The following is a 19,177-nucleotide window of genomic DNA, read 5'->3' as shown; positions in this document are numbered from 1 at the left end:
TTGGGGCGTCGGCCACAAAGCCCTTATATAGTTACGACTTCCTGTGCTGCTAAAAACACCCATTCATCAAACACAGACCACGATGCTATTGTTCACCCCTCTGACTAACAATCACTTGTGTCCTGTTTATATCTCATTGTCTCAATTCTCAACTGGGACCCTACACTCTAAGAAATAAAATGTTGTATTTACTCCACCCAGTTATGTCAACCGGTTCCACACAACTGGGTTAGTGAAATATAAAATGTATGATATATTTAATTTGAACAACAAATTTTAAGTAAATCTGATAAATCTACTCACCCAAAACACGCTCTACTGAAACTATAGGATTAAATCACTTTAACAGAATTGCAACTTATTCTATTTAAGTTTGTAAATTAAAAAAATTGAACACCAGTTTATTCAGTTAACCTAACTTTAATAACACTTTGTGTAAAACTTGTTGAAGCACACTTTGAGCAATTCAAATGCTTCTAGATCTTTTTTCTTAAACAATCTTTACATATATTCAAGTGCATTTTAAGTGCAGGAAGACAAGATAAAGAATGTCATGTTAAACTGAAATGATTAAAACTGTAAAGTGTTGTGATTCCAACATTTTTAACATTAACATGACTTAATGTAAACTTGATTGGGCTACAATGAAAAGCCCACAATACAGCCCTGCAAACAGCTGGTAGAAATTACTTTAGTGTCATTTTTGTCCATATTTACAAAAATAACCTTTGCTTCAAAACTTAAACTGAAGTCCAAAGTTAGGAGCAGTCTTTTTCAGTGTAGTTGGATGTTGGTAAAGGTTCAAGAACAAAGAACGCAGAAAAGTGAAAGGCCTTGCAGAAGTTCTTGTGGCAATTCAAACTGAACAGTTTATGAAGTGCAAGGAGAAGGGTTCGAGAACCTTAAAGTTCAGTGTCCTCTATAGTTCAGTGCAGGCTGTTTCACTCAAGCAGTTTGTTTTTCAGAACCTGCACCTTCATGGATAGGTTGTTCCCATCCAACTCCATCAGCACCTTCTGAAGAAATTCAAATGTGTATTTCAGGTGCTTTGGGTAGCTCAGATTTAGACTGTAGATTAATCCAAGCAGGAGGGCACAACCCTTTGCCACATCACTAAGAGCTTGCAGCACAGTGCATCCTTCTACGATGACACCAATGTCCTCAGGTGTATCTGCAGAGTTTGCTCCTTCATGTCTGAACAACATAGACTCCCAAAGTCAGCTTCTCTGTTTCTCTGCTTGCTCCAAGATCCACATAAATAAAAATAAAAGAAAAAGATAAGTTAATTGCGTACATATACATATGGACAAGTAAGTCCACCTTCCATTTCCAATCCCAAATTAAAAAAAGGAAAATAGCTGATCATTTTCCTTTTTTAACTTACCAAGAATTCCTTGAACAGGTCATCTGGCTTTTCATTTAAGTAGAGACAGACAGCTTTCAGAATGCATTCCCGTCGAACATCAATGCTGGGATTCTGGTGGAGATAAGAACTCAATATGAGGGAAGTTTCCTATTTTGGTTCCTTTCAACCTCTTTACAAAACAAAGTCAAAAATATTAACACATAATCCAGATAAGTGATTAAGCAATGTTTCATAACTCACATCAGTGACGTGCAGTGAGGTTCATGATTGGTAAGGCACTGACTCCTCTGAGTCAGATAAACAAATATATGAACTCAAAAATCGAAGCTTTTCAATTTTGACATTACGTGAAAGCTTTCATTTTTGCTTTAATAAATTCTAGATTGTTCAACAATATATTTAATAATTGTGCCCCTAAAAATATTCAAATTAAATAGAAGATTAGAACTGGGCAATATGGACTTAAAATCCTATCATGACATTTTGTGGTATTTTTTGCGATAACAATAAGTCTGTGAAGGTTCTCAGTCATCCAGGTCATCGTAGTCTAAGGCGCTTGGAAAGAAAAGTGAAGCTTCTTCAGTGAAGAAGCTTCTCGGATGAGAGATGAAACGTCTTCAAGCAACTTAAAGAAGTCCAGACGCTTTTCTTTCCAAGCTTCTTAACAATAAGAGTTACAATAAAAGATCATAATAGTATTTTTGCCTATAAATCTATCAATGCAGCCTCACAAATACAAATACTGCAAATTAAACTTAGCAAATGTGCTATTTAGACAAACCAGCAGTTATTTATCTTGTTGAATTGATAATAAGTTTGACATTAATGGAAGTAATAGTTTCAACTAAATTATCATATTTTTTTTAGAGGTTTGAAAGCAGTCTATCATTTTAATCACATAGGACGTGTTTTATCACAATATTGATAAGCGATGCAATAAGTGCCCAGCCCTACAGAAGATGCATTAAAATTTATTTAGGTTTGGTGTGTCTCATTTTTTGTGTGTAGTAAATAAATTGGTCAAATGACCTGGAAACAATTATAGAAAAATCATTCATTTTACATCAATTTATTAATTTATAAATAGGAGATGCATTAAAATAAAATTGGTGCGTCTCATTGCTTAGGACTGATTTGGTGTCAATTTGTCCTTTGTGAAATTTACTGATGCTCCCTAAGAGTGCTGCTTTATCCACTGTGTCAATGGCGCTCTCAGTGTAATGTGATTACACTGTGAATCCATATACGTGTACCTCTTATACATGTTGCCTTTAGGGTTCAGCACTGCCCTCCATCAGCCTCACTCCATGCATTTTTGCAGCACATTTATGACCAATAACATTAAACATGTAACACAGATTCGTCAAATACATTAGGTAGTCTGCAAGTCATCATCTGTATTACATGTGTAATCAAACATGTATGTTGGCAATTTAGAGAAACAGCAGTGGGATTGCGCATGTGTGTGTCTGTGGTGAGACACAGCATCATCATTGCCTCCTCTCAGCGTTTTACCTTGTATTTGAACAGAAAATCCGTAATGACAGCAATTTTGACCATAAAAATATTGAAATCACACAGAAAGCAAATTTAAAATCTAGTGTACAAATTGAATTTCTCTTTTGTTAGTATTTTACTTCTCATTAAGGTGCCTCACTTGACTGCATGTCACTGATTCACATGTATCTACAAAATATTCAAATTTACACATATTCAGTTGAAAAAAAATTCTGATTAATGACAGACACAGAAGTTGAAGAAGCATTCAAATAATTTCAGAGCTCAATCAAGGTCAACTAAAATACATACCCCATCCATGGCTGCCATGATTAAGTTGATATTGCGTTTAGCTGTTCCCCCCTTCTTTTTGAACACTCTAAGGTGGTCAGCGTAGTGGTCCAGCTTGGCCATGAAAGTCGACAACAAAGGGACCATGGTGATGCGGGCGAACTCCGCAACAACCTGAAACATATTAAAAATTACAACTAGAGAGTATTCTCTATTAATTTGATTAGAGGCCACATGCAAGAATGTTACAACTTTCAGTCAAACATTTTGTATCTTTTAAAATTAACAATTTACAGTACTTTGTTCTTCAAATACAAGTTCTTATGAAAATGACTTCCAATAACAAAGTTAGTAAGAATTACCTCAGTCTCTGAAAACAGGGCAGGCCATCTGTTTTTGACCTCTGCAATGAATGGCATGTCTTTGATGATTTCCTGTCTTCGGTAGCGATGATAGCCAATGGAAACTGATACAAGGAGTTAAATGGATTATATATAACAGTATTACACATTATTCTGCACTTCAATGACAACAGATGAACGCATGTCTTATACTTTACAAATCAAAATGTTAATCGCTTAAATCCCTGCGTTTGACACTAAACCAGAAATCAACATGGAGTCGAATTCTTTCAAACAATGTAGCAAGTTAATTGAGGCACATTTCTAAAATACACTATACATTCATTTCATTCTTCAAACTACAGGATCGCTGGCGCTCCCGGTGGTCATTACTGATGTCAGGGAGCAGGTGCGGTAGATGTTGGGAGTAATTTTAAAACTGTCGGTCTTAGTAGGCAAGTCTCACCTTAACAGGAATCGCAAAAGATTTTGGAAAATTACACCGAAGCAGGTTCAACAATATTTGTTAAATGTCTTCATACTTCTAACACGTGAGAGAGGTATACAAACTAGAGTGTTAAAAAATTTACCAGGCATCATTTGTTTAAAAAAAATGCAAAAGTATTCCCGAAAGTGTCAGATGTTTATCAGTTAGTATACATTAATCAAATTTGTCATCCTTAAATTGTTGTACTTACCAAATAATCCTCAGATGGCGATGGATTCTATCCAGGATACTAAGCATATGCAAGTCTCAGTTGAAAATGGCGGATGATCAAACTTCCACACTGCACATGTGCAAACTTAGAAGTATGGAGAGCCTATTAGGACAATCCTCTTTAAATTAAAGTGCTCTTCATTTTAAATGAACTTTTTACGTTGGATTTAATTTACTGCATTTTGTTGTATTGAAATCTTATGTTGTTAATTAAATTCAAAACAACATACTTGTGTTTAAAGTTAAAAATCAATTGGTGGCATTAGTTTTAACATAAAACATTTACATAATGCTACCAACATCAGTGTGTCATTTCTTAGAGTGTACTCATAGTGTTTTGATTGCCTCTGCTCCGCTTTTAGTCTCTAATTTTTTCAGTTGCTTTACAGATTGGCAATCAAGAGCTGGTTCTGTTGCTCCAGCTATTAAAAAAACAAAACAAAAATCCATTGAAGTCCATTGAATCCATTGAATGTAAAGCCCTTCTCAAGAATGCATTAACCTTCAGTTATCCTTCAGTCTCAAGTTGCATAAATAAGATCAATAACTTAGCAACGTGTAACCTAATTGTGAGGAATACAGATATTCAACAGAAGGTAATAAGAAAACAATAAACTAGCGTAACTTCCAAATATTACAGTTTCAGAGCTGCAGGCTATCTCTCAGTTGTAATGTATGCTTGCCTATTAGCTTGTACAGTTTTTAAGCAGGTATGATCACGATAACATCATCCAAATAGTCACGATAGCAGCAAAAAAGTGAAGAACAGTATATCACTAACAACCAAGCAGCAACCTCTGGAACTAAAAACTGAGGGCAGTTCAGAAGTGACTAAACCCTGTACTTCCTCTAATGGCCACTTGAAGCTGGCCTTAAAAGGAAGTCAAGCAGGAATCCCATTGGCTCCAAAATCTAAGAGTATTCACAACCTGCTAATAAAAACAGTTTTGCCTTATATTGATCGTATACCACTTTATAACATATTTTAGCACCATTTGGATACTGGAAAGGCTTAAAGCTACAGTAACTGTGTGACTGCTTTGACTGACAGCTCCTAAACATCTTAAAAGACTTATCTGACAAATAATATGCCTTATTCTGTAAAATCAACTGACCAAGAAGAACTGGTGTAGGTGTAATTTTAGTATTTTATTAGACTGATATTTATCAGGTTTCCATTTAGCAGGTATCTGTCTGTGAATTGTACCTGTACAAAATATTAATTTCCATTAAATTCTGTTTAATTCATATAGCACTAATGCACAATAACAGTCCCCCCAAGGCACTTTATATTGTAAAGACTGTACAATAGTAAGAAGAAACCCCCCAAATAAGCAAGCACTTGGTGACTGTGGGAAGGAAAAATAACCCTTTTAACAGGAAGAAATCGTTGAAAGAACTGACAACTTGCTAACCACCCAAGCTTTGCTGACAGCACTACAGCACTCAAACCCTCTTGTTCAAGTACTGCACTGTGGATGATCTTCATTGATGGTACCTGATATGTTTATATATTCATAGAGTAGAAAATATCACAAGATATTACTATAAACTAGTGTTATTTTTTGCTAGCACATACCAATCCAGACGTGGTTTAAAAGCCTGCAACATCACTTAAATATAAAGTGTTTCCCAGTGGGTTTGGTGTCTCTTTCCCATTTACTGTTACTGGACTCGAGCCACCACCCTTCCCATTGGTAGTTTATCAGTTACCAAAGATCAAGTTGTGTAGAGAGAACCACGACCACTTCCCTTTAGAGGTCTGTCCTTCCCACAGACCACTTTACTGGTCTCTGATAGCAAACTACAGTCATGAGGCAGCTATACCTCCTTGTTCGGATTGTCCTCTGTTAATCATGCTCTTAAATATAGTCTAACTAAATCCTAAAACCTAGATAAAGGTCATAGAAACAACTATTACCTGATATCCTGGGAGGAGTCCTTCGTGGACAAGAGATATAACAATTACACAACAGTTAAAAAAACTGATATCCAAAAATCCAAAAGATGTACCTCTCAGTACAAGCACACCCGCAAGTAGCCAGTAACGTCCTGTTTCTGTCATCTGAATTTATTCTCAATATTATCTTCACCATCAGTGCTAATAGCAGATGCATATCCTGTGGTTCACATCAATCAGCAATTTGTACACTTAGTGTTGAGCACAAAATCACTAATGCTACTCAGCAGTAACAGTCTGTCTTTAAGGAAAACAGTTTTCCGCTAACTTAGCAAGAAGGAAGATGACAAGTGGATTGTCATCGTTGATTTTCCTGACTCCTGTCCACAAAACATGTCTAAACACAGAATAACAAAAATATAGTTAATAAACAATTAAGAGATCAACATCTTAAAACACACAGTAAAAGAAATGTAGTGTTTTTTGCAAATGTCCAACAACCTTTTGGGTCAAATCTTTTTGACTTAATGTTTCCTAGTTTGAGGGTTGTTGAGAGATTATGAAATTATCATTAAACAGGATTTTTCAGCTGCCACTGTACAGTTTCTACTTTTCACATACAAAACAAACAAATACACATTACTACGTGTCTATTTTGAGGGCAAGTGATCACCAAGGCGAAGTAGTTCGCGGGGTGCAGCCTGTGGTTACTTACTGAAGTCTCCATCTACTCTTACAAACAGAATGTGCAGCCATCTCCAGAAGTGAAACCTGAACCAAGAGTCCTAAATAAACCTAAAGAAAATTCCATTCACAGGTAGGGCTACATCTGTGTATCTGTGTAAGACAGCAGAAATTACATCTAAAGATTTGGACATTTAAAAAGAGCTGTACTCACTTGTGACAAAGATATGTTTTAAATTACTGTAGAAGCTGTCAGAGGCATCACCACTGCGGTGGAGCTGATTTGTCTAACCGATACTTCATGCTCGACATTCCAACCTCCAAAAGTGAAAAAAGACAATGCTAAACTGTCAAAAGAAAAGAAATAAAAATCAGAGTTCTTCTAGATGCAAGTCTCTACACATAGCAGCCAATCCTGAAAAGCCTTTGAGCTGTAATTTGTAACTAATATGAAGAAAAATCTAAATTAACTTAATTAAAATATCATATACAGAATGACCAGTCAAAGCTATATTTTTGCCATCTTTGTGGTCCACAGAGGAGTTGTTTTGAATATTATCAGCTACTATAAGGAGTGGTGTGAAATCTGATACAGATATTTGTGTTGCCCATAAGATTAAGTTACAACAAATACTGTTAAAAGTGCTGAAAAATCTGGATAGACTAATGTGAGATTTGATTGATATATTAATACTCCCCAGAGCACTTAGTCTACAGATTCTGATTATCAGCTCTTTTTTTCTTCTAGTGTCACCATTAACTGTCTTTATGGGTATTTTTTTAATTTAATTTGAAAAGACTGTCAAGAATTTTAGTTCTGACATTCATCTAGAGCCTGTCTTACCTTTCTTTTAAAGCTACTATAAAATTATTATTTATGGTTTTTCTGCAAAGAGTCATCGTCTGCTGTTTGGATTGTTGTGGAATTGGTTCAGATATTCATGGTCCCCCAACAGATTAAATCACTAAACTAACTGTTACAAAGCACCCTTCAATTGTCTTAGCAGCATAATGCAATTGTATCTTTTTTTGAGTTTTTTGAATAAATGGCCTGTAAATGGCCTGATCCCCTCTGGAGAACACATGTGTCTACACAAAATATCTTAATGGTTCATCTTGTGGGTGTGTTCATCATCTTGTGTTTGTATAGCGCTTTACTTAGTCCCTAAGGACCCCAAAGCGCTTTACACTACATTCACTCATTCACACATTCACACACTGGTGATGGCAAGCTACATCGTAGCCACAGCTGCCCTGGGGCGCACTGACAGAGGCGAGGCTGCCGGACACTGGCGCCACCGGGCCCTCTGACCACCACCAGTAGCCAACGGATGAAGTGTCTTGCCCAAGGACACAACGACCGAGACTGTCCGAGCTGGGGCTCAAACCGGCAACCTTCCAATTACAAAACAAACTGCCAACTCTTGAGCCACGATCGCCCCACAAGATGAACCATTAAGATATTTTGTGTAGACACGTGTTCCCGAGAGGGTTAAGTTTAAAAACTAAATTTTTTATTAAAAGCACTGCAAAATTGCAATGCAGGGTCTTTCCTCTTGCGTCACTATGAAATGATCAGTCGTGTGTTGCTGTTTTTGTGGTTGTCGTTTCACAGCTACAGGATGAATTATCATTAAATTTAGCACAGATATCAGTGTTCCCCACAGGATTAATAACCTAGCAGCAACATGATGTTGTGTGCATGTTTACATAAACATTGGGACAACTACTGAACAGATTTGGATGGGAGTTGTTACTCATTCAGCCCCCAGAGGTTTTATTCAGTTTGAGACTGTCATTATTTTATAATTTTTTCCTCTAGTTTAACCATCTAGTGTTCTTTGTGTTTTTATTGGAGAATTTAAACAACCACAGGATAGGTTACAGAGACACTCCACAGATATTTAAGTTTGATCTCACTTTAATGACTTTCTTCTGTTAAAGCCTACAGTTTATAGAGCTGTAGTGGGGGAAAAAACAAAAAAAACAGAACAATGTTATGATAGCTTGTCATGGAATTTGGTGAAGACCATAGAAAATGATTTGTAATAAACACTGGTGATCCATTCATTTTATTCTGTCTCATCATGGGGTCAAATTTTCAACTCGTACAATAATTTGGATCATAGCCAAATACTTAATGGCCCATGACATCCCCATTAGTCGCAGCCACATTTGTATTTAGTGCTATCAAACAAATGTAAGAATAATAACACTAAAATATGACAGCAGCCCTTTATTATAGGTAAATGGGGGAGATTGCAGCATTAAATTAGGGGCAATTTCTCACTATAAACCAGACAGGCAGAACATGCCTCTTTTCTGCCCTCTCCCTCACTACTGTTCATCATCCTCCCATGTCTGTTTACCCAAGCATCCCTGCAGGCTGTCATTAGTGCAAGATAAGCAACAGAAGCACACACACAAGGGCACATAAGCAATCTGTTTGCATAGATTGGCAAAAAAAATAAGCTTCCAATGTGCCTTATCAGAAGACGAATGTATACACGCAAAAGACGCCAAGTCCTCAGACTCATGCGTGCAACATGGTCCGATCTTCCCACAGACATACACTGCACTAATTATTCAGTGATAAGAGTCTCCAAAGTGGCCTCAATGTTGAACCTGCTGACAGAGGTGTCTGCTCATCTTACTAAACACACCTCTGTGGCTAAGCTCAAGGCCAATCAGTATTTACAGTCTGTGGGAAACACCCTTCCAAATTACAATGTGTCAATCCTCTCGCTCACGCACTCAAGAAACATAATCACTGCACGGCTCTGTGAAAACACTGTGGTTTGGCGCTGTTACTAAAAGTGTAGCTTGTGTGCTTTTGTTACAGTATCTGAGGAATACAATGGGCCAATATGCTGGGAACATGCCGGGTATAAAGTTAGAAAGGTGCTCTGCAGCCTCCTGAGAGAAAGATCAGGCGTATGACCTTTAGCAACCCTGACAGACCACAGCGACCACAGCTTTTACTTGTAGCAGAGTACTCCTACACAGTGGTATGGCTGTTTTTACTACAGTAAAAGATCTGAATACTTTATATTCCACTGGCTCCATCAAACTATGTAAGGGGAAGAAAAATGTTTTATTGCACGCGAACACCCTGTATTAAGATAACGCGTATCATAGCCAAAAGCATAATAATGAAAAAGGCAACTTGTTTATGCCTTCCAAGCTTAAATCTTAAACTCACACTATGTAAATTCTTTTATTTTAATATTCTTTTCACACTTACAGATTCAACAAGGTGATGGAAAAAGTCATCAGACGTTTTGGTTCCGTTTCACAGTTACTGCACATTTGTCAGCTGAACATCCATGAAGCCAGTCTGCAGTCCCACCACATCCTGCTGCTCTATCGAATTTAGAACTGGTGACTGTGGAGGCCATTTGAGTACAGTGAACTCATTGTCATGTTCAAGAACCCAGTGTGAGATGATTTGAGCTTTGTGATATGGGGCATTATCCTGCTGGAAACAGCTTTCAGAAGTTGTCAATATGGGCATAAAGAAACAGACAGGGTCAGCAACAATGTTTAGGTAGGCTGTGGTGATTTAACAATGCTCAGTTGGTACTGAGGGTACTAAGATATACATATAAGATATACACCATACCATTACACCACTTGCTTTCATGTTGTTTGCGCACAATTCTGGCGCTACCATCTAAATGTTGTGTGTTCAGTGATGCTCTTCGCCAACAAGTGCGTATCTGAGTTACTGCTGGGGATGGCCAGAAAATCCTAGTAAATCAGCAGTTTCTAAAATACTCAGACCAGCACCAAGAACACATGTAAAGTCATATAAATCAACTCCCTTTTGAAGTTTGAACTTTAGCATCACGAGGACCACATGTAAATGCCTAAATTAACCAAATTGCTGCCATGTGATTGGCTGATTAGATGTTAGCATTAACAAGAAGCTGAACATGTGCACATGGCTTTAGTGGTCAGTGAGTTTAATTTCTCATTGTTTAAATCTTACTGAAGTGTGAGGACTTTTCTATCCTAAGCACTTCTGTGTTTCATTATAATCAATTTTCTTGTCATATCATCTTTGTTGCTGCTGTTTTATTGTAAATGCAGTATTATCACTGTGACAGTATACAGTATTGTCACTGCTGCAGTGCAGGTAATGTTAACTGCTTCATAGGGAAAATTGCACATATTACACAAAATGATCTTTTTTTTGCTTAAATATAAATTATGATATCTAATGTTTTGTCACTAAATGACAAATTGATGAATAAAAGTAAGACATGTGTAGTAGAAGTATAAAGTGGGAAAACACTTGCCAGACATACCAACAGTGTCTTCAACAGACAAAAGAAAAAGGAAAGAAAGAGGAAAAACTGTTATTTTTATTTCACAATTTCTAGAAATTGACTTTTGCAACTATATGGCAGACATATAATAAAAAATAAAACGTACACATAAAGAAAAGGTGAGTGAAAAAGAAAGCAATTTTCGCACTGCAATGCCAGATCAATCTGAAGGATAGACGCCATTTAAATAGGGTCAAATTGATAGGAGTCCATTCATTTAATTAAATAATTCATGTTTTCATGAACAGTAGGTAGTAAAGTTTTTCAACAGTGATAAGGAATTCAAGATTATTATATTGCCATGCATTCACCAGAAAACAAAAGAAAGCTCCTTAAACGTTTTTGTGTCCACAGGTTAGCTTAGTCAATACCTCAGGAAAATATGGCATTTTTGGAATCAACGTAATGAAAAACACAAACACACATGTTTCATCAGTACAGTCTTTGTAAACAGTCACATAGGACAGTGCTTTACAGCAAGTGCATTTGTTAACTTGTTTGTGTGCTTTTGGATTTATGGCAGCAACAAGGTGGATTAAAGTTGTTTTCCCTGGTGGTCCAATTTTAAAGGCAGAGTGATGTTATACTCAACAGTCTCCACAAGGTGGGCAGTGCTTCTAAGTAATGCAGTCTGTTCACAGTTTAATGGTCCACAACACTCAAACGCATCCTGAGACAACATCTCTCAGTCCACTGGGGCAGCTGACCGCTGTGGCTACCGTGCCGTGACCATCCACAGGCCCAGCGCCACGTTGGCCGCCAGCAGGGCACTGCCTGCCAGGAGCAGGAAGAAACCAATCAGCTCACGCTTCTGACGGTCTATTACCACACTGGCCAGCGTGGCCTCCAGCAGGGCGTTCAGCATCCACTGACCATCGAGAGCAAAGCACGGCACAGAGTTGACTACTGCTAATGCGCCAGAGAGGGACACCACGTATCTGAGAGGAAGGGCAGCTCAGGAAAACAAACACAGTAACAGGCAATTATTTAAGTGTCAGTTTAAGCAGCGAGCAATGGAAGCAGAGAAAGTTTACTTCTGTCTGCTGGACAGCTAGCAAACAGTAGCAGTCCATTCTTTACAGTTAGCTCAAAAACTCCAATTTGGTTAATTGTCTGAAAGAAATATTCTCTCCTGTTGAGACAGCTCCCAGTTTGGGCTCAGGACACAGACACACTCTCTACCTTAAACTTTCCATTTTGGTAAATTCCCTTCAGTAGGCCCTGAACAGTCCCATAGTTATGCTACTATAAGCTCTGGCTGTTGATGATAAACAGATGATGAACAAAAAAGTTGCCCTTTGCCACGACGCTCTACTTTACACTTCCCAAAGGCATACCATTAGTACTTTCCCCTTTGTGGTTTCTCATTATTCCTCTTTACTTTCCCTTAATTCCTCAACCAGTTGCAGTGGCCTCCATGAGGTTGATTCTGCCAGAACTCTTCCTGTGAAACAGGAGTTCTTGACCATCACCAACTGCTTGTTCACAGGTTGTGATTGTTGGACATTTCTATCTATATTGTAAGGCTGGGTACTCCAACTCCAGTCCTCGAGAGCTACTGTCCTGTAGCTTTTAGATTCATGCTTGTTCCAGGACATCTGAATCAAATGAATGGCTTGTTACCAGGCCTTTGTCAAACTTGAAGCTGAAGAAGCAATTAAACCATTTGATAGGGCTGTGTCGGAGCAGGGATGCATCTAAAAGCTGCAGGACAGCAGCTCTCGAGGACTGGAGTTGGAGAGGGGAATTAAACTATTAATTAAAGATTAATGAGATACGTTTTTACATTGCATCTTCTTAACATCTGTCATTTAATTCAGCCAAAGCATATCACATCAGTGAGAACCAGTAGAAACAGCATTATCTAGAATATACTCTCAATTAGTTGTTACTTTGGAGTGTCTGTCCATAAAAAAAATAAAGGGATCCACCATGACGTTACTCAGTGGTTTGTGCAGTCTGGTGTTTGAACTCTCAAACTAATCATTATGGCCGTTGCCATGTTGGCTTTTTGAAACAGTACATCACAAAGTCAATCTGACTGTGAATCTGAAGGGCACTGCACACTCTTGTCGAACACAAGAAAGAAAAAGGAAATAAAATATACTGTATTCTTTATCTTCCTTTTTGACATTAATGGGAACATAACTCGAAAAACGAACAAGATGCTGGATTTGACATGACCTAAAACTAGCAAGTCAGTCAGAAATAAACCCATAAACCCAACAGGGATGTGTTTAAGGACAGCACAGATCAAGTGTGGAAAAGGCTCCCCCTCCCCAAATGCATGTTAGTACAATTGGACGTCTGACCAAAGGAATCACCCTCTGGCTTTTTATCATTATGAATGAATGTTTAAGGCATGTCTGCATTGACTTCACCTTTTAGAAACCAAAGACGCATTCATCCTTTATATACAGAATTTTTTCCATAATTGAATTAGCACTGCATGTACACGTGTAAGCAACGGATATAAAACTATAAAACATATAATTAGATTTTAGGGAAAAAAATCCTACTGAGGAAGAACTGGAAGCTGAAAATGACTAGATGAGCAGGTAGCTGCTCACCAGTAGTAATCAGAAAAGGCGGCACGCTACAATCACCTGGTCAAATATGAGCAGTGCTGGTTTTCAAAAGATCACCATTAAAAACATATCAACGTTGAATCATCCAAAATGCCCCAAGACCAAAGAGCATGCTTTTAACTTTCAAAGCATTACATAACAAGAAGAAACAACTCACCCTACCCTTACAAATAAAAAGGTGAATTCACATTAACGAGATACAGTTTTAGCCTTCACCGTCATCTTAACATAAACTTAATGACCTTAATGAGACCATGTTCTTTTCAGCCCAAATAAAAATCGTTTTCAATCAATCCAAGTACCAATCAGCAGTGCCAAGAGATAACTACTTTGTTAAGTAGTCACAAAGAAAAACAGACCTACAAAAATGTAAAAACGGCTTAAAAAGGGTTGAACTGCAATCAGAAATGTGCACAGCAATGCAATTAAGGGCTGCATTCAGGCAATCTTAAAGTGCATCTGGCCTCTTGACTGTGCTGATTAGATGTTAAAAAGGGGTCTTTTATTCAGAAAAAGACATTTGGAATCAAGTAAGATGAAACTTTTATGCTATATAATCCTAAAAGAGGAAACTGAGAACATGCAACACATGATAAAATGTTGCACTGCATGTTATAATTTAAAGTGACAGAAGAGTAGGGTTCATTCTTCTTACACCCATCCTTGATTATGACTGTAGTCCCTTTAACCTGAAAGGATACTTGCAGAAGGTTTCTAGGAATACAGGAAGGTCCAGGTGGAGGAATCCAAAGCGAGGGACAAAGTTAGTCAGACTCACTGTGGAAATAAGAAAACACAGGATATATAGGTCCTCAGTTTGATCCACTGAACACTTTATGAATCTTAAATATGAGCTGAGAAAACATCCAGGCTCTTCGTGATTACTCCCTCTGCCTTGCCCAGAGTCAGTTCAACATCTACAGAACACTGTAAACACCAATTACTTGCTTATTACAGTAAATGCAGTTGCTTATTACAAGTTTGAAACTGAAAACACAAGATTTAAACAAATGATATGTTCAACAAATGGTTGCTTCAGCTAATTATGTCCTACATTCGCAAATGGAGGTGACATAAGTGTACGTACCTGCATACTGCAGGTGTGGCGGATATCCCACGAACAGCATGTGCGTGTTGGGAGGGTGTGTGACACGGATGAAGCGAGTCTGGTTCTCCAGAGAAGGCGTGACGCAAATGCTGGCAGTGTGGGAATGTGCAGCACAGTCGTCATCTGTATGACACACTCGCGTTCCCGTCACCATCTTACGTACTGGCATGCAGGCGTACTGAAGCCACAGGATTACACAAAAAACACAGGAAGTAAAAAACCGATTTTCAGTTACAGCTTTGTTCAGTTACATGCAGCTTTTCTCCATGTTAGCTAGCTTCTGTTTCCGCCATTAACACCCATTCATTTTGGTACGGTGTCTTTTTCCATACAAAGCACGACTGCACAAACACTTTCAGCTTGTATTTCAAAATGTATATCTAATTATTCTTTTCTGTAAATAAGGTTACAAGGTTATGAAAGCGCCCCCATTTGAGACTGGGAGGAGACACTGGCATTGCAGCTTGAATGCGATAATAGAGAGCAGCGCAAAATAGGAGATGATTATTTTTGGTGACTACAACTCAACTCATGACATCCCCTAACACAGACATTTCAGAAATACACCTAGCAGGCACTTTGATAGGTAGAGCAGTTCAGCTACTGGTTAATGCAAATATCTAATTAGCCAATCATATGGCAGAATGGGTAAGAAAGGTGATTTAAGTGTCATGGTTATGGGGTCAGGTGGGCTGGTATGAGTATTTCAAAAACTGCTGATCTACTTGGATTTTCCCACACAACCATCTGTATGACTTTCTGATCTGAAGAAGAGAAAACATCCACTCAGCTGCAGTTCTCTGGGTAAAAATTACATTTTGAGGTCAGAGAAGAATGGCCAGTGTGTTTTGATCTATAGAAAAGGCAACAGTAACTCAAATAAATACTTAATAGAACCAAGGTATGCAGAAGAGCATACCTTGAAGCACATGGGCAGAAGACCACACGGAGTCCTATTCTTGTCTGCTAGAATTTGCACAGGCTGACCAAAATTGGAGAACAGAAGATTGGAAAAGATAGCTCGGTTTGTTCCGCTTAGATGTCTGCTACGTGTATTTTGTTTGTTTTTTTGTAAGCGGAATTTAATTTTTTAGCAAATACAAACAGAAAGTATTCAATCATAATTTTCTTATTGTGAGCAAACAGCCAGACTCAGAGGCTATCCTTCACACTGCAGGCCTTGAAGCCAAATTTGTTTGAATACTGAAAAACCTTTATTAATTTTATTAAGTCCCTTTACAGCAAGCAACATCTTACCCTTTAGGCAACATTGCAAGTGTCAGGCAAGATTATGTAACAATAAAACAGTACTGATAATTGACAGCTGTCATTGGGGGACACTTCTAACTCACCAGAATTTATGAAATAAATGTATCAGAATTCAAACTTTAATTGTTGGTGTTCATTTCCTCCAGATGGGGGTTTGGAAAATGCCCCACAGCCACAAGAACATCAACAAAACCTTAATTTATACAACAGTAACAACATAAGTAGAGATGACAGGGAAGGGGCTTTCCTACACAGAGATTTTTGCGACCTCCATCCAAAGAGGTTTTAGCCACAAGTGGTTGGGGTTTCATTTAACTCTGTCATTGGGCGAGAGGCGGGATACACCCTGGACAGGTCGCCAGTCTGTCACAGGGCTAACACACAGGGACAGACAACCATTCATGCTCACATTCTCTCGCACTTGCACACCTAGTGGCAATTTGGATTATCCAATTAACCTATCCCCACAAACTGCATGTCTTTGGACAGTGGGAGGAAGCCAGAGTACCCGGAGAGAACCCACACAAACACGGGGAGAACATGCAAACTCCAAACAGAAAGACCCCGGCCTGATGGTGGAATTGAACTCAGGACCTTGTTGCTGTGCGGCAACAGTGCTAACCACCGTGCCGCCACTGTGTTACTGTACACATTCAGGATAATTTACTGTAGAGGTAAGCAGACAAGACAAGAATAAGCCTTAACCGCTGCTGTGTTGCCAACATTTGGTGGCACATCAGCCCAGACAGAGCTGTGGGTGGTGACAGGCAAGAAAAAAAAAACAGAAAAATTTCAATCTCATTGTCCCAATAGGGGTCATAAAACCAGCTCTCTCATGTAAAGCAGCCCTCGAATGCAGATGCTCAAGCTCTGTCACTCTGGGGCAAAACCAATCAGATTTGGGTCACTTCAGCATGTAAGGTTGACACAGAGTAATCTTCAATCGCAAGAACAAAACGTAACAGAAGTGGCATAAAAACCCACAGAAGAACTGTGGCTACTCAAGAAAATAAGGCGATAAGAAGAACTGGTGATTTAGACAAAGTGTGCTCACACCAAATGCTAATAGAAATCCTAACTTTACTCGAACAGTGTCAAACTTTTTTCACAGCACCGCAGCTGAAAACTCATGGAAAGTCACACATGGAAATAAAAGGGAAGTGAACAAAGGAAGTAATATAAATATCCGCGACTGTCTAAAAGGTTTTGAGACCTGTTTGTATGACTAACCAGCCACAAAAAGCCCCCACATCTGTCAGTGAGTGTGTGTCACCTCTCTCTCTCTGCTGCTCCTGCCCTGTGATTTAATGTAAGAGAAGCAGAGGTCGGTCAGGCTGTTGTTGCTGCAGCAGTCCATCGTTCCATCCAGACGCTTGAAAGCTACAGGGGGGAGAGAAACAAATGGAAAATATAGCACAACTCTGAAAAGAATCTTAAAAATAGATGTTCTGTTAGTAGGTGGACTCGAAATGGATGATTAGATAAAAATAACACAATATCACACCATTTATTCGATGACTAAAAAGTCTTCTGGACTCCTTAAAAGGTCATTGGCTTAACTCTGCATAGTAAAAAGCACATTAATCTGGTGTGCTTCAGGCGAAAAACCCCAAAGACTCTGTTCTGCATATCTAATATGACAATAATTACTAATGCCAGAGTAAGAAGAGTATCATAAGCAAAATCCCCAGTGATAACTTGTTTCAGCTTATTTTCGATAACCATCCAAGACACAGACTTTGAAAGACAAAGGACAAATAAAATGACATAAATGTCTGATCTCTAAGCTGTTATGTCAATAAAAAATTTTAGGACTATAATAGAAAATTAACATTAAGGGCATCTGCTCCTAAATCACTTGAGTAAATTCTAGACCACAGAGAAGCAGCAGGAGCTAGGATTGGCCAGCTGTTACACAATTACCTCCCACATGAGTTGACACTTGGCCAATCGGAGCTCCTGTTGCTGCTCTGTAACTGTGACCCCGTTTAATATTTAAGTGGCCCACTGTAGTGATGACAAAACAAGGTCAATTAATGTTTAAATCAAGTGATTAATAAAGTAGTTTAATAGCTGCCTTTTGAAAGACGTTAATTTATGATGCTATTACGATTTAATACAGTCAAGTCTCCAGGTAGAGGTACTCAGCTGGCTCTTTATTGGAGGCGTACATACAAAACTATGAAATAATACGGCTTTCTTATGTCTTGATAGTGCAAGTCCGGTGGCCTTGCTGAACAAATTCCTCACCCACCTCGTCCATGAGCCCAGCTGGGCTGCAGGCTGGCGACAGGGACGCAGTATCCCGTCTGTGGTGTGTGAGCGAGGTGAGACAGGCAGCTGGTCCAGTCCTCCACTCCCCTGACGGGACAGTCTTCCAGGCCTGTCACTATGTCCCCAACTGACAGACCCCTGGGACCGTCAGCTGCAGAGCTCTGGACCAAATACACACGCAGACATAAATCTTGATTTAAATGGGCAAAAGGTCACACAAGTGAAATCTGATGGCTTCAGTCCTGCAAGCTTGCAATAGTTGGGAAACTCTGACAAATACAATAAGCTCTTGAGCAACAGTCACCAACTGTGGCTACACTGCTGCAGCATAAATACATTAATGAAATAATAAATGATTAAGTCATAAAATTTAAAAAAGTATTTACCGTGGATTTAAGTGGGGAGGATGAGCTCATAAGTCACATAGCCTAAGGAAAGAAATCTAGTGGTAATGTAGCTGATACTATTGTGCTGTTTGTCAGATGGCAACGGGGCTGGTTATTATCTCCTTTGGAGTCTGGTCAAACACCTCGCTTCATCAGTATCAGCGACACACAGGAACTAGTGACGTTCTGGGTGGTTTTAGTCACCCACTGCAGGGTATTCCTGTTCTGACCGTACAAAGCGTACATTCCAGACTGCAGAGCTTCCAGTTAGTCTTCTACTCCCCCTCTGTGGATGTTTACAAGAACTTAACACATGAATTTAGCCTGGTTTTGCTTTTTCTGACCCTTCTTTCCTGGTTGGAGATTAGTGATAGTCAGTATTCTGGTCATTGTTCAAGTATTTTAAATGCTGCTACACTGATGA

At 38.7% G+C, this 19,177-nt stretch overlaps 1 protein-coding gene and 1 long non-coding RNA gene across 2 annotated transcripts in view; both read right to left on the bottom strand.

Moving 5' to 3' along the window:
* Nucleotides 1-3,156: 3,156 nt before the first annotated feature.
* On the bottom strand, nt 3,157-4,421 carry LOC147322248 (uncharacterized). Its single transcript, XR_015130907.1, has 3 exons — nt 4,194-4,421; nt 3,517-3,620; nt 3,157-3,328 (listed from the first exon to the last, which is right to left on the bottom strand). It is a non-coding gene; the product is annotated as an uncharacterized LOC147322248 (long non-coding RNA).
* Nucleotides 4,422-11,144: 6,723 nt separating this feature from the next.
* The window catches only part of mbtps2 (membrane-bound transcription factor peptidase, site 2), a 28,325-nt gene continuing 20,292 nt past the window's right edge, over nt 11,145-19,177 (bottom strand). Inside the window, exons 7-11 of the mRNA XM_086306725.1 lie at nt 18,348-18,528; nt 17,367-17,473; nt 14,804-15,002; nt 14,418-14,493; nt 11,145-12,066 (exon numbers count right to left, since the gene is read on the bottom strand). Of these exons, the coding sequence (XP_086162851.1) occupies nt 11,844-12,066; nt 14,418-14,493; nt 14,804-15,002; nt 17,367-17,473; nt 18,348-18,528 (786 nt within the window). The 3' untranslated portion in view covers nt 11,145-11,843. The remainder of the gene's footprint in view (nt 12,067-14,417; nt 14,494-14,803; nt 15,003-17,366; nt 17,474-18,347; nt 18,529-19,177) is intronic.

This window comes from Aulonocara sp. 'chitande type north' Nkhata Bay, linkage group LG9, assembly GCF_057382095.1.
Source record: "Aulonocara sp. 'chitande type north' Nkhata Bay isolate Kocher_YH1m ecotype deep benthic linkage group LG9, A_spYH_male_GT1.1, whole genome shotgun sequence".
NCBI lineage: Eukaryota > Metazoa > Chordata > Actinopteri > Cichliformes > Cichlidae > Aulonocara > Aulonocara sp. 'chitande type north' Nkhata Bay.
This window is presented reverse-complemented; position numbering and strand designations above follow the sequence as displayed.